Below are 15,860 nucleotides of genomic sequence, written 5' to 3'. Positions count from 1 at the left end.
ACTTTGTCTCCTCTAAAAAAGGTAAAGGGACCCCTGACCATTAGGTCCAGTCGTGACCGACTCTGGGGTTGCGGTGCTCATCTCGCTTTATTGGCTGAGGGTACAGCTTCCGGGTCATGTGGCCAGCATGACCAAGCCGCTTCTGGTGAACCAGAGCAGCACACAGAAACGCACTCTGGCAATTTAGCTCCAGGGACCACACATTCGCTCTATAAGACACACAGACATTTCCCCTTAGTTTTTAAGAGGAAAAAAGTTCGTCTTATGGAGCGAAAAATACGGTACATTTTTGCTGATAAGGTACGTACTGCATGGGAAATGGACTTTAGCTTGAAGGTACAGAATGCAGCTTTCTTCCTAAAGCTAAGCCGATCAAGGACTGGTCACTACCTGTATGGGAAACAGCCTGAGAATCCTATGCCTTTCCTACAGAAGCAGAGTGGGAGATTGATGTAATAACGATTTAATGACAACGTCAAAACAATTTATTAGAAAATTCCCTTGCGTATCAAAACTTCTGCAAAGCATGCCAGTTTGTTTATATTCATAATTCGACAGGCAACACTTGTGTGTGTGGATTTGCTCCTCTTTATGCTGTGCCACAGCCATAAAGAGTCCTGGGCCAACCCTAAATGTTTCTAGTATTCATGTTTCTTTTTTTCTTCTCTCTTTAATTAGGCATACTACGCACGGGATGCATTGGCAAAGAATCTTTACAGTAGACTGTTTTCCTGGCTTGTTACCAGAATCAATGAGAGCATTAAGGTAGTGTTCTTTGAAATCCTGTATACTTAGAACAAATAAGCCTGACAAGTTAAACTAGATGCTCATCAGTTTGTGGCATAATAATGCAAAGTGTTTAGCAGGAAAACAATAGATGTACTCATATAATTGACCCCTGCTTTTCCTCTGTGTCATAATGATGATTTTCATAGAAAAAATTAATTAGGCAGCAATGCTGCCTCCTTGCTGAATTTAATAAACATCTGAAAATAACTTTTGTTTTCTTAAGGCACAAATGAAAGTAAGAAAGAAAGTCATGGGCGTTTTGGACATCTACGGCTTTGAAATTTTTGAGGTACTTTGCTTTGACTATAATCTTATTGCTTTGTAGCAAGATGTAGTGTATTATTCATTCATTCTGTTTTGAACCAGCCTTCTCAACAAAGTTTCTCAAGCCAGCCTACAATAAAATGACTACCAAGAAGCAGGTAAAACCAGTGCAAAAAAGTGAAAAAATAGGTAACTTGGAAACAATAGCAAAACATTAAAACTAACCCTGAAATATCAAGACATAAGAACTCTAAAAGAACAACCAGATAAAATATGGTTCAGTATTTTTTTTAAAAGCCTACAGCTCCATCAGCAATCGGCATGGAAAGTTGTGTGGAAATAAAACTGATTTTTCTTCATGTAAACTTCATAAGGGTAGATGTCAAGTGTACAGACCAAAACCCTGGCCTCTACTCACATATCATACACACAGAAAAAGACTCACTGTTTCTGGCGATTTGTTCCTGTGCCCTTTGAATGGCATTTTTTTAGTGTTAAGGTTATACCTAGATGGAAAGCAAAACAAATCGTGCATTTCAGATCAAGGAGAGATGTCAGGTTAATTTGTGTCTGCCCAAGGCTATTATGCCAGGAATATAATACGTATACTGCAGCTTCTTATATTCAGGCTTATCTGTGACTTTTCCATCCAAAATGTTTTTCATAACTCGATTTCCCCCCCTTTTCAGCCAGAAGGGAAGAGGCGTAAAAATAGTCCCTACAACCCATATTGCCTTTTTAAAATTGGCTTAGCAATGCAGGGAGGTAGAGTAGACGGAAATATGAGACAGCGAAATACAAGATTCTTCTGCTGAGCTGACATCTAACATTAATATGCTGAAATTCAGCAAGGACAAATGTGAATTTTAATATATGAGGAGAGAATAATATGCTGCTCATGGATAAAATAAATTATAAGAGGGTGGGAGTGTAGTTTCAGGCATCAATCCTGTTTCCATTAAAGTCAATGGCAAAGGCTTTAAATGAATCATGCTTAAAATTCTTAACTTACTGTGGAGGAGTCTAGGCAGCCACCGCCTTAAAAAATCAATATGATATGAAAAATCAAATTGAAAAGTGACACAATAGAATTGTGGCGCCTTAAATTAAGGGCCAAGGTAAACAGGATGTTAATTACATCTTTTCATATAGCATGCAGGATTCTATTTTATTGCACCTTGTATCTCAGGTGAGGTGGTGATGCACAGCTGTTATGATGTGTGCCTTTCTGTTCCCTTGCTGTCATCCTAAGTGTAAATCCATCCTCTGAAGCAGATATTTGTTTTTGGAAGAAGTCTCCCATTGCTACAGTTGCAACCCTGTCCCGTCCCTGCCCTGCCAGACTGTTGCACTCCTGATTATTGTCGGCCAACCAGCCAGCTCATTCTATTGCCTTTTAAAAACAAAACAAAACAAAACAAAAAAATCCTTATCTTCAGATACTGGCTATCACCCTTATACAGTGGTGCCTCGCAAGACGAAATTAATCCGTTCCATGACGCTCTTCGTATAGCGGTTTTTTCGTCTTGCGAAGCAAGCCCATTGACAGCTTAGCGGATTAGCGCTATTAGCGGTTTAGCAGCTTTTAGCGGATCAGCTGATAAGCGGCTTAGGGCTTAGGAAAAGGGGGGGGGGGAGGGAAAAAACCCCGCAGGAACTCGAAAGACATTTTCGTCTTGCAAAGCAAGCCCATAGGGAAATTCATTTTGCGAAGCGCCTCCAAAACGGAAAACCCTTTCGTCTAGCGGGTTTTCCGTCTTGCGAGGTGTTCGTCTTGCGGGGCACCACTGTATTAAAAAGGCTGGATTTTAGGGGTTACTTTGTAATACTGAGAGAGAGAGAGAGAGAGAGAGAGAGAGAGAGAGAGAGAGGTTGTATTATAATGTCACGTACCTCAGAAGTGGAACAGCTTAGCTCCCGAACATTTTGTCTCCCAAACGATCGAAACCCGGAAGTGACTGTTCTGGTTTGTGAACTATTTTTGGAAGCCGAACGTCCGACGGGGCTTCCATGGCTTCTGATTGGCTGCAGGAGCTTTCTGCAGCCAATTGGAAGCCGTGCTTTGGTTTTTGAATATTTTGGAAGTCGAACGGACTTTTGGAATGGATTCCATTTGTCTTCGAAGGTACGACTGTATAGTTTGGCAAAACAATGTTATTATGAGATAAGTTTTAATTGACTAGTGTCCACTTCATCAGATGGCATCAAGTATTATCCTCAGGGAAGAACAACATTTGATGCAGACTATATTATATATATGTAGGTAGGTAGGTAGGTAGGTATATGCATACATTCTATCCTGGAAAACACACCTAACAGATGCTCTTGTTTTTATTGTTTTTATTTATTTATTTGAAAATGTTTAAATACTGCTATGTCACCTCAAAAAATATTAAAGCGGTTTACAAAAGTAAAAAAAAGAGAGAACCATTCAATAAATAAAGTTGTCCGTTTAGTCGTTTAGTCGTGTCCGACTCTTCGTGACCCCATGGACCAGAGCACGCCAGGCACTCCTGTCTTCCACTGCTCCCGCAGTTTGGTCAAACTCACGTTGGTAGCTTTGAGAACACTGTCCAACCATCTCCTCCTCTGTCCCCTTCTCCTTGTGCCCTCCATCTTTCCCAACATCAGGGTCTTTTCCAAGGAGTCTTCTCTTCTCATGAGGTGGCCAAAGTATTGGAGCCTCAGCTTCAGGATCTGTCCTTCCAGTGAGCACTCAGGGCTGATTTCCTTCAGAATGGATAGGTTTGATCTTCTTGCAGTCCATGGGACTCTCAAGAGTCTCCTCCAACACCATAATAAATAAAGTAGAACCATAAAATAGAACATAAGAAGAGGCTGCTGGATCAGGCCCAAGGCCCATCTATCACAGCATCCATTTTCTGCTTGTGATAGTGACTTGTCTTGTCTGAGCACCTGTCTTGGAAGATGTAGTAATGACCCATGCAAGCATTAAAAGTTTTATAGCTGGTTTGGATGATCATGCCTCATTTTAATAATCTGGGTTATGAACCAGCCTTTTCCTGTGCATGCATCTCCCTCTTTCCAGCAGCAATTAAACCAGGGAGCCTCTAATGAATAATGATTTATCATTTCAACCTTCTGGGAAACTTTGTTTTCCAGCTGTCGAGCAAGGCAGGATCTTAAAAATCCACTTCAAACCATAGTTTAATATCCTGGCTTGGTCCAGTGCTTGATACGCATAGTTTTCCTGATTCAGATTAAACAGGAAGCTATGGTCAGCTGAAGACCTCATGGTTTGCTTGCTAATGCAGCAAAGAAAGGAGCCATGGGGCTCGTGTCACTGCTTGTTAAACTGAGATACGATTGCCTGAACAAGGCTTTAGTCATTAACATAATTACGGGCTCACACGCTGTGAATCTGTGTGTATTTCTAGCCCTGTAACTTCTTTTGGGAAGGCTGTTTTTAAGGGAAATTTTGACTTCTTTCTGATGAGTAAAAAGTGACAAGTCGTCTACCTGTAGTACACCTGAACCAAGCACCCAGTACGAAGCGTGATTAGCAAATGGTCTTCAGGCATATATATAAATCCTGTTGTGCATGGAATAGGTGCGTATCATATTAAATCTCAGAGGGTAGTCCCATTGCAAAAATCTGCTTGGAGGCCAGAGATTTGGATAGAGCTCATCTTTGGAAAAATATGCTGCCAGGCTTCCATGTGTCGCCATTGTCACTCTTTCCTATCTTTGTTTTGTAGGATAACAGTTTTGAACAGTTCATTATTAACTACTGCAACGAGAAGCTGCAGCAGATCTTCATTGAGCTTACCTTGAAGGAAGAGCAAGAAGAGTACATACGAGAGGTAAAACCCATTTGTTTCCTTGTTTACCTATCTGCCTCTGTGCACCTACAATCCTTCTCCTTGTTGCTTTTTGCCTTAATAGCTTTTAACATGTTTTTCCTTGATGGTTGCGATGACCTTGTCAGGTACAAAACAGAACTACCATGTTGATGTTCTGTTTGTGAGGCGTTAGTAGCAGCCCTGAAACCAGATAGGCAGTTGAAAGGACACTGATTTAAGGTGGGTGCCATTGTCATTATAAGAGAACAAGGGTACCTTTTTTTCTAGAAAAATAGCACTGACACTAACCCGCATTTTCTTCCCCACTTTTCTTCCTGACTTTCCCCAGGCTTCTTACACTTCTCCACAATATTTAGACAGTCTACTAGAATCCAGTAACCAAAGTCAAATTTATGCTTATACACTGGTACCTTGTTTTGTGACCTGGATCTGTTCTGGAGCCCGGCCGCTAGCTGAAAAGGACACAGGGCAAAGCGCCGCATCTGTGCACACGCGCGGAGCAGTTTGCGCTTCTGCACATGTGCGAGCGGCAAACCCGGAAGTAACCTGTTCTGGTACTTCTGGGTTTGCCGCGGACGTTTGCCGGAATGGACGCCAGACGAGGCGGACGGTCGCTGAGGTATTAGTAGATATATTCTGTATACAGTGGTACCTCAGGTTACATATGCTTCAGGTTACATACGCTTCAGGTTACAGACTCTGCTAACCCAGAAATAGTGCTTCAGGTTAAGAACTTTGTTTCAGGATGAGAACAGAAATCGTGCTTTGGCGGTGTGGCAGCAGCAGGAGGCCCCATTAGCTAAAGTGGTGCTTCAGATTAAGAACAGTTTTAGGTTAAGTACGGATCTCCGGAACAAATTAAATACTTAACCTGAGGTACCACTGTATAAATATATTCCAGATATAGAATATAGACACTAAATTCTTCTATATATATATATTTTTAAAACGAACACATTCCAAATCTTGTTTGCCTAAAATCCCAAGGTCATAAGCGCCTTCGTTTACATGTTATAGATGGACTAATCTAAATACCTTGTAGCTGCATTTATTTAATGCTACAATTCTGATGGCAAATTGGCAAGTGAAGGTACTGAAGTTAAATTTCAGACATTTGCCCACACAATGATTTTGGTGTATGAGCCTATAGCCCTGTTCACAAGTTACTTGTAGGGTATAGCTGTACAGTGGTACCTCTGGTTACGAACTTTATTCATTACGGAGGTCCATTCTTAACCTGAAACCGTTCTTAACCTGAGGTACCACTTTAGCTAATGGGGCCTCCTGCTGCCGCCGCCGTGCAATTTCTGTTCTCATCCTGAGGTAAAGTTCTTAACCCAAGGTACTACTTCCTGGTTAGCGGAGTCTGTAACCCCGAAGTTTTTGTAACCTGAGGTGTTTGTAACCCGAGGTACCACTGTATTTACTTTGGAGAAGGGCTATACTTTTAGCTTCGCCCCCCAGTGTTACATCTTCCTCGGACAACCATGGATTGGCCACTTTTGTATGTAAAGCAACAACAGTAACTGGTTTGCACAACTGAAACCCTTTTCAACAATCGTGCACAGTAGTAGATTAGAGACGAAACCTCAGAAATATTGGGGAGGGGAAAGCTGCATTTATATTGCCATATGCACTTGGGTGGTGCTAAGCATCACTTTGGATTTGGTTTGTGATGTACAGTGGTACCTCGGGTTAAGTACTTAATTTGTTCCGGAGGTCCATACTTAGCCTGAAATCTGTTCTTAACCTGAAGCACCACTTTAGCTAATGGGGCCTCCTGCTGCTGCCGTGCCACCAGAGCACGATTTCTGTTCTCATCCTGTAGCAAAGTTCCTAACCCGAAGTACTATTTCTGGGTTAGCGGAGTCTGTAACCTGAAGCGTTTGTAACCTGAAGCCTATGTAATCTGAGGTACCACTGTACTTGCAAAAATGGTTAACCACCACCAAAGTGGGCTGTATAGCCTATGCTGACCGTGTTATTTCAGCTTGTCATCTCTGTCTCAAGATGAAGGCTGAAGGCAGGGGGAAAACACACCAGCAGTTCTTGAGATGAAATTGTCAATTTCCTTAGAAACGCTCCCAAGATGCACAAAAACATTATTGACCCAAAGCTTTGCACTAAAAGGGCTTTGGCTCTGTTTCAGTTAAGTGCATGGGAAATTGACACAGATTGGGGAATGGAATGGAAAGCAAACCTGGCAGCCGTTCAAGGACGCTCATCTTGCTCCAGCAACATTAGCAGCTTCTGAAGTTTTGACATAATGCTGAAGTCCTGATGATCACAAATTGCTGTGACGAGGAGAAGGGGATATAGCCCTTCATTTCCTTTAAAAACTGCAGACCCACCCCCCACCCCCACTCCATATCATGATAGTTCAGCTCACTTTCACCAAAGGAGATTCATATATTGGTGGTCACTATCATCTTTGTGTGATCCTGGCTCTGGGTGCCTGCCTTGTGGGGTTTCCCACTAGCCCCTAATTCCTTGTAATTTAAAAGTGAGTGTCAAGCCTGTTTAAGGCTTGGGAGGTGAAAAGTGATTAAAGCACATACATCCTTAAGGTTTCCTTGTCTTTAGTGGCCTTATTAGGGCTCAGAGGTACTTGGGTATTGTACTAGGAATAAAAGAAGGCAAGCCCCTAGCTCACTAAAATATGCTCTGGTTGGAATGGGTGAAATTTTAGCAGAGTGCTTTCAAAGTGCCTTCCTGCCATGGTTTTCTTCTTCAATTTCTGTGTTTTGTTTCTATAGGGTATTGAGTGGACGCACATTGAATACTTCAACAATGCTGTAATTTGCGACCTAATAGAAAATGTAAGTCATAATTATAGAAAAATGAAATTTTCTGGAATGTTCTCATTCTTTTGATTTGATGGCTGCCACACGAGAACAGGCCTTTTCTGTGGTGACTCCCTGATTGTGGAATGCTCTCCCCCGGAAGGGATGCCGGCCATCTTCATTACGTATCTTTAGGCGCCAGGTAAAAGCGTTCCTCTTCTCCCAGGCCTTTGGCTAACTTTAACTATCTATGGCATTTAAAACTGGGGGTGAGGTATTGTTTTTGTGTGTTATTATGATATCATAGCTGTCAGCGTTTCCCCTTTTTTAAGGGAAATTCCCTTATTCCGAATAGGATTCCTCGCAAGAAAAGGGAAAAGTTGGCAGCTATGTATGGTATGCATTTTTTGTGTTTTTATATTGTGAACCTCCCTGTGATCATCGGATGAAGGGTGATAATGATTTGTTTAGTTCCGAAGAATGTATTGTGGCATAGTGCTTTAATGAGTAAGGAATTATCACTGTATATAGTGTCGTTTGCCCACCTTTCCCCAACCTGGTATCTTTCAGATGAGATTTTTCGACTGCAGTGCCATCAGCCTCTGCTGGCATTGCCAACAGTCAGGGATGATGGGTCTAAGATCTGGAAGCTTGTAGTAAAGCATTCTGAAGGGTGGAATTGAGCAAAATACTCATTATTATTTTTTTTAAAGCATTTTTCTCCTGCCCATTAAAAACAATAACAAAAAAACCCTTCTCTCTGAGTGCCTTACAAGTGTCAGTGAGAAGACATTCCCTTCCCTCAAGTTTATAATCTAAAAGACACAGCACAAAAGGAAAAGGGATTGGGAGAAGAGGAGGAAAAAAGAATGCGCAGCAACCATTTCTTAGTTGCAGAGTTTGTAGAATGACCAGCCAGAATGGAATGACTTTAAGGAGTGGAGGAGCCAAAAGTTGCTGGCTGCTGTAGATGGCAATTAAGGGGAGCAGGCTGATGGACACATCGTCCAATGTCAATGTCTCGTAAAGTGCCCCATGTATTGCAGCAGCAATAATAATAATAATAATAATAATAATAATAATAATAATAATAATTTTATTTGTATTCCATCCACCTGACTGGGTTGCTCCCAACAGAATAGTAGGTGAAAGTAACATTGTTCTTGAGGATTAGGTGGCAAGCTTTTAAAAAAGGTTTCCTTTCCCAATAAATAACATTTCTCTTTTGAATGCTAAATGGAACACTTTGCGCCTTTCAGTGTATGTTTCAAATACAGCATGTACTTGCAGACAGCAGCTCCTGTTGACTACCCACACTTTTAAGTCTCATTAGTTCCTTGACAACAGTGAAATCTGGAGCAGTTCTTTAGCCAGCATCACCAGACAGAGAAAATGAGACAGAGAGATCAGCGTCTTCCTTCAACTGTCTCGCTTTGGATCATAGCTGAGCTTTGTATCGGAAATTCAAATTGCAAGGAGTTGAGAAGGAACAGTTGAAATAAAAGGCATGGATTTTAAAATGGAAAAGAATAGAAGAATAGGTGTGCTACCAGTGAATGATACACGCTTAGAAATTTGCAGCTAAGAGACACTATCCTATTCCGCATCTCATCAGGAAGAGGAGGAAGAGATTCATCTGCTCAGTGATGCAGTTGCCAAGCACCTTTCTACTCCGCTCTGATCTCTGGGGAATAGGGCATTAGAAGGGGTTTCCTCATAGCTGTCAAGTGTCCCTTATTTGAAGGGACAGTCCCTTATTCCAGCACCATGTCCCGCTGCTGTCCCTTATTGATAGATGTCCCTTAAATGTCCCTTAAATGATGTCCCTTAAATTTCAAAGGAAGCAGCTCCTCTCCCTCCCTCCCTGCCGGCCAGGGAGGAGGGAGGCTCCAACTGTGTTGCTTGGCTGTGTTGCTCACCCAATAAGAAGTGTAAGAACGACTGGGGGGTGGAGCTTGCATGCCGTGTGTGTGGCTAGTTAATGCAAGCTGAGGAGGTTTTTGAATGCTGGACGCCATTTTGTTGCACTTGCTGCTGCAAACTTTGCAGTGCAAAGCCAGGCCGGGGAGCCATCTTAAGTTGAGGCTGCATAGGCCTTGTGGTGCATGTGATTCAGATTCTATTCAGTTGAACCTCTGGTTACAAAGTTGGTTGGACAGTGTTCTCGAAGCTACCAGCATGAGTTTGACCAGACTGCAGGAGGAAAGGAAGACTGGAGGGCCTGGAACAGGTGAGGCTGCAGGTCCCTTATTTTCAAGGCTGCTGGTCCCTTATTTTCAAATCTGTAAGTTGACAGCTATGGGTTTCCTCCAAGCAAAAGGGCGCAAATTCCATCTTGAATTTTGTGACATCTCTTGGGCCTCAGTGTCTGGAGACCTGAAGAATGGGGAAGTACATCATCATCATCAGACCTTTTATTGGCATCACATCCAAACATCCAAAACAAATCAATACACTATTACCACTTCCCCAGTGGCACAAAAGATTTGCTAAAAGAAAGGAGGCAGAGCAGTCTATCGTCACATCTCTAGGTCTCCAGGGAGATCAGACGTCTGCAATGTATTTTGACGACAAAAAACCAAATAGAGATATTTAGCCACTAACTTGGTGAGCTCCTGATCATTCAAATGGGGAAGTACCTAGGAAGTAACGAACAGGTTCGAGCCCTATGTTGGGTGAAAGATTTCTGCATTGCAAGGGGTTGGACTAGATGACCCTTGGGGTCCCTTCTAACTCTACAACATTATAAAACAACACCCTGGTAAAGTTGGAGAAATATGTAGCCTTTTTCTGGACACTGCTGTATATAAATGTTGTTAAATAAATAAATAAAATTTGGACATGTCCTGGTAAATCCTAGTTAGAAGTTTTAGCTGTGCTCAGCATACCGAGTTAATCTAATCTGAATAAATGCCTTTTAACATGGTAAGGACTGTGTATGGCAGACGTACACGCAGGCTTTTAACTCTGCATTCTGACTCGAAATTTGACTTGCTAATTATCTGCTTTAGTTTGGCATTAATTTACTGTGAACCTTAAGGGATACATAGAATATTTATGCCCATCTCACACGGAATGAACCTTATTGTTGCACAACAGAATCAGAATGGAATTCTAGCCATGCTAGATGAAGAATGCTTGCGGCCAGGAGCTGTTACGGACGACACGTTCTTAGAGAAGTTGAACCAGGTCTGCGCCACTCACCAGCACTTTGAGAGCAGGATGAGCAAATGTTCACGCTTCTTGAATGACACTTCCCTGCCCCACTGTTGCTTCAGAATCCAGCATTACGCTGGCAAGGTAATGCATGGTGTACAGAGCCTAGGACTTGCCGATCAGAAGGTCAGCAGTTTGAATCCCCACGATGGAGTGAGCTCCCGTTGCTTGGTCTCTGCTCCTGTCAACCTAGCAGTTCGAAAGCACGTCAAAGTGCAAGTAGATAAATAGGTACCGCTCTGGCGGGAAGGTAAACGGTGTTTCTGTGCGCTGCTCTGGTTCGCCAGAAGTTGCTTAGCCATGTTGGCCACATGACCCGGAAGCTGTACGCCGGCTCCCTGGGCCAATAAAGCGAGATGAGCACCGCAACCCCAGAGTCGGCCACAACTGGACCTAATGGTCAGGGGTCCCTTTACCTTTACCTTTTATAACATTCCCGCTTTGGACAACTTGAAAGCATGCTTGCCATAGATGCCCCAAGGCGAGATATTGAGCCGAAAAAAGAGATGCAGAAACTACTAGAGATATAGCCTTCCTTCATGTTTCCACTGCAGCCATCCCAGTCATGAAGAGATAAGCCAGAACACCGTTTAAAGTAGCTTCTCTCTTTTGTTTATGGTGCACACAACTGGGATCAGGAAGGGGCTTAAGGCAAGGGAAATTTGTGGTCTGTGTGAATATAGTTTACTTAACATGCAGCAGGGGAACCATCTAGGGAGGCCAAGGGGCCGAGCAGCCTCCTCCCCGAATTTTTCAAGGAGGGGGCCTGACCCCATCAATATTTCGCAGCCTGCGGCGGGCCTCACCGGGTCTACTCGCTGCTGCGGCAGGCCCTGTCAGTCCTTCCTGCGATTGTGGCGGGCCTCTCCGGGCCTAACCACGACTGTGGCAGGTCTTGTAGCTTCCTGTCACCATGTGATAACACATGTGTGCACTGGGCACCCTCAAAGTTGGGCTGGACCCAGTGCCTCTGGCATGCAGCATTAATATTTTGGAGGCATTAGCCATTTGTTCTTGACTTTTGTTTCCCCCCCTCCCTTGGTTTGATTATCTCTTGTTCATTGAAACACTCTTGATTCGCATTGTTAGGTGATGTATCAGGTAGAAGGATTTGTCGACAAGAACAACGACCTGCTTTACCGCGACCTGTCCCAGGCCATGTGGAGGGCCAACCACTCCCTCATTAAAGCACTCTTCCCAGAAGGAAACCCGGCCAAGATTAACCTAAAGAGGCCCCCAACAGCAGGTTCGCAGTTCAAGGCTTCCGTGGCAACCTTGATGAAGAACTTGCAGACCAAAAATCCCAACTACATCAGGTAACCTTCAAGGAATCCAGTTCCCTGGCCTTGTAATGAGCATAATAAAACAGTAACTCATTGCTACTGAAAATGCTGGAGCCACATGAAGCATTTGACCAACTCGAATGGGCTTTTTGTCTTTCTAAAACTTTTTGAAATTACTGTATCTGGGGGTGAAATTACGTGTGCTATAACAAAACTTATTTAGTACTTAATGGGCAGTAGTGAAAACCAATGACTGGGGGGTGGGTTTGCTTTGAACTTTGTTCACGTATTAAACAGGGGTGTCTCTGGACTACCCTATTTGTTTTATCTCCCAAGCTCTTCAACGTTTACATTGCAGGGGAATGATGGGGTTACAAGGTACACCATAGAAGGCAGAGAACATCTAAGTTCATTTGCTGATGACATTGTGATAATGTTGTAAGACCCGATAGAGGTCTTACCAGATATAATTAAGGAGTTGGCATGGTATGGGGTGGTTGCAAGGTTAAAAGTTCGTTATGAGAAGCCTGTAGTGTAAACATGGCTCCCAAATTGCAAGGCCAAGTGTGCTATGGGGATCCCGCCTTACGTTAAATCACTCTTGAGATCTGGGAGTTCAGATTCCAAAAGATCTAAGTAAACTTTGTGCCTTAAACTTATGCTCAGTGCTCAGAAGAATTAGGAAAGAAACAAAAAGCTGGATAAGCTGAAAGTTGTCCCCTTTAGGCAGAATAGCAATAAAAATGTCAAACCTCCCCAAGCTGTTATTTATGTTTCAGGTGTTTCTCATTTTTAATTCTGGGAAAGGTTCTTTGAAAATGGCAAGCTTCCATTAATAAATTTATTTTCTGAGAATGAAAGGGCCAGGCTGCATTGTGATTTACTATGCAGAAGGACAATCCATATGGCATGAGGAATTCCACATTAACTTTTTTATATATAAAAAAACAAAGCTTGTCAGTAATGTCACTTAATTTATTTTATACTGGGTGATAAAGGCAAGGCCTTGTTGGGCATGGGATGGTCAGGATCAGAGACAGTCGCTCTGCAGGCACAACCTTTCCCTTCCAATAAACTCCCATACAATTGCAAAGCTTCATAATGTGTTCACATTTTTTTGCAGTCTAGAAAGCATGGCAATCCAAATTAATCCCAAATAGGTGCCCCTGGTACTGATATATTAAATCATTCACCTTTCTACAGTGCAGACAGAGAGACACAGTTTCAGGGACTGAAAAGGAGAGAGACTGTACCAGCCTAAGGCCTTCTGTATAACACCTATCCATTTACAGATGAAGTAGTTGAGAGATTGATTAACCATGACTGAACTCAACTGGCTTAATGTCCATCCAAGCTGTTACTTTATTTCCAACAGGGAGATTTGGGAGCAAGGTACTAAAAGTCTCTCTCACAGTTTGTGGCATTGGTTTTGGGTTCAGCGGATGAACGGAGGGACCTGATTTCAGATATATATTCTGCAGCAGCAGAAGAGCAAAGGTGGAAAGCCGTAGGGTGATTTGAGTGGGAGTTAGAGGGGTGGAAATTCTACCTAATCAACGGGATAGCTTCTGGAAAATGAAGGTGCTGGGACTGGTTCCCCGTATGTCAGAGAGAATACATAAAAACCCACAAATCATATTAAAGCACAATGAGATTCATACACATGCTGGCTACGATGGCCCCAGACTGCTGGAAGGATTATGGGTCAGTGGGGTACATGCATTCATCTGTGGTGGAAGTGCTCATATCTAGCAAGACTTTGGGATGAAGTACTCAAGGAGATCAACACTACTGTGGGGCAAACAATTGTTAAAACACCAAAATCAATGCTATTTTCACCATTAGACTCTGAGGGAGGCGGTTGTAAGCTTGAACAGAATTACAAACCAGGAAGGTTAAAAATCACTTTTCCTTATAGACAAGATTACATTTATAACCTAATCAATAGACTAGTGGTAGCACAATTGTGGAAGAGCAAAAGGACTCCTTATTTTATATCTCTGGTGCAGTGAATGTTACAGAGCTTACACATCAAATCCATGTCATCAAGTGACAAGCAAAACAGGATGCCTTTTCGGGGCGTAGAATTAAGTAGTTCTATTTTGCATTCTAGTAAGACTGCGACAGTACAAGGCTCTGAGCCCTAGGGCTTCTTTGGCAGGAAGGAAAGGATACAAAATTAATTAGTAAATAGGGACACTTGCAATTCGATATGCAGCAGTTTGGAAAAATAATGAGCCAAGTGTCTCTGGAATTACCATAAGTTAATGTTTATAATGTCTTAAGATCCATTGTCTGATGAATATGATAAGCGTGATTGCCTTCTATATTTAATCCATAATGGGAGAGAAGATTATGTTACCCGTTTTAGTCATTTATTGTTGTTTCTGTCTGAGACGGGCAAATGATTGCAGTCAATTGCATGTTAAACCAACCGAGTGGAAAAGAAATAGTTGTGCTTGTGTAGCAGAAATTATTGTGCAATATCTTAATGAATGTTCTTTTTCATGCAGATGCATTAAGCCCAATGACAAAAAAGCAGCACATATCTTCAACGAGGCTCTAGTTTGTCATCAGGTCCGGTATTTGGGTCTGCTGGAAAACGTTCGTGTCAGAAGGGCAGGATACGCGTTCAGGCAACCTTACGAGCCTTGTCTAGAAAGATATAAAATGCTTTGTAAACAGACATGGCCACACTGGAGAGGTCCTGCCAGGTAAGAGTCGTTAACTAATTAGTGCAGGTGTATTGGTGTGGCACTGTGGTGTAAACCACTGAGCCTTGGGCTTGCCAATCAGAAGGTCGGCGGTTCGAATCCCCATGACGGGGTGAGCTCCCATTGCTCTGTCCCTGCTCCTGCCAACCTAGCAGTTCAAAAGCACGTCAGAGTGCAAGTAGATAAATAGGTACCACTCTGGTGGGAAGGTAAACAGCGTTTCGGTGCGCTGCTCTGATTTCGCCAGAAGCGGCTTAGTCATGCTGGCCACATGACCTGGAAAAGCTGTCTGTGGACAAACGCCAGCTCCCTTGGGCAGTAAAGCGAGATGAGCGCCGCAACCCCAGAGTTGTTTGCGACTGAACTTAACTTTCAGGGGTCCTTTACCTTTTTGGGGGGTCTTTATTTGGCCCAGCGCCAATTGCTTAACATGCCTATGGGATTGCATGCTCTTTCCAGCAAAAAACCCAACCTCTTAAGCCACACCCTATTAACTTCCCTGCTCTTTGCCCTTCCTCGATTTCAAAATGCTCTCGGGGAACAAAACATGGTGCCATAATTTTGCATGTTGCTACAAAGGTTCTTCATATGAGTTGAAGATATGCAAAATTGTGGCCTCTGTACCTGATTCTTGAGATTATCTTGCACATCATCTGTACGGCGCTGGGCCAGTTACAAAACTATCCTGTGGAGATGCGATCCCAAGGAAATCATATTCAGTAAAAGGCATACAAGGATTGATTGAAGAACTACTGTATTGTTTCTATCAAAGCTCCTCTCACCTTTTTATCTGCATAACTTCCCTATTTTAAATTGCAGATTTATTTTGTCTTGTGGCAACCCTAATTAAAATTAGACATGGATTAACCTTTCAATTTCTGGTTTGTGTCTCTTTCACATGTTTTCCCCTCTATTCCACTCCATTTTGCTTCAATCTGCACGTTCTACAAATTAAATACATATTTTGTTACATTTAAACTGCAAAGA

The 15,860-nt window shown here is 42.7% G+C and overlaps 1 protein-coding gene across 5 annotated transcripts in view; it reads left to right on the top strand.

Annotated features, from left to right (window-relative positions):
• MYO1B (myosin IB) overlaps positions 1-15,860 on the top strand; it is a 162,522-nt gene that overhangs the window by 116,481 nt on the left and 30,181 nt on the right. For all 5 annotated transcript variants that reach the window (XM_079976602.1, XM_079976601.1, XM_079976604.1 and 2 more), the window contains 7 exons: positions 679-765; positions 1,013-1,078; positions 4,773-4,877; positions 7,634-7,696; positions 10,760-10,960; positions 11,966-12,192; positions 14,673-14,873. In XM_079976602.1, coding sequence (XP_079832728.1) covers positions 679-765; positions 1,013-1,078; positions 4,773-4,877; positions 7,634-7,696; positions 10,760-10,960; positions 11,966-12,192; positions 14,673-14,873 — 950 coding nt within the window. The remainder of the gene's footprint in view (positions 1-678; positions 766-1,012; positions 1,079-4,772; positions 4,878-7,633; positions 7,697-10,759; positions 10,961-11,965; positions 12,193-14,672; positions 14,874-15,860) is intronic.

The sequence above is a fragment of the Podarcis cretensis genome (assembly GCF_951804945.1).
Source record: "Podarcis cretensis genome assembly, chromosome: 1".
NCBI lineage: Eukaryota > Metazoa > Chordata > Lepidosauria > Squamata > Lacertidae > Podarcis > Podarcis cretensis.
This window is presented reverse-complemented; position numbering and strand designations above follow the sequence as displayed.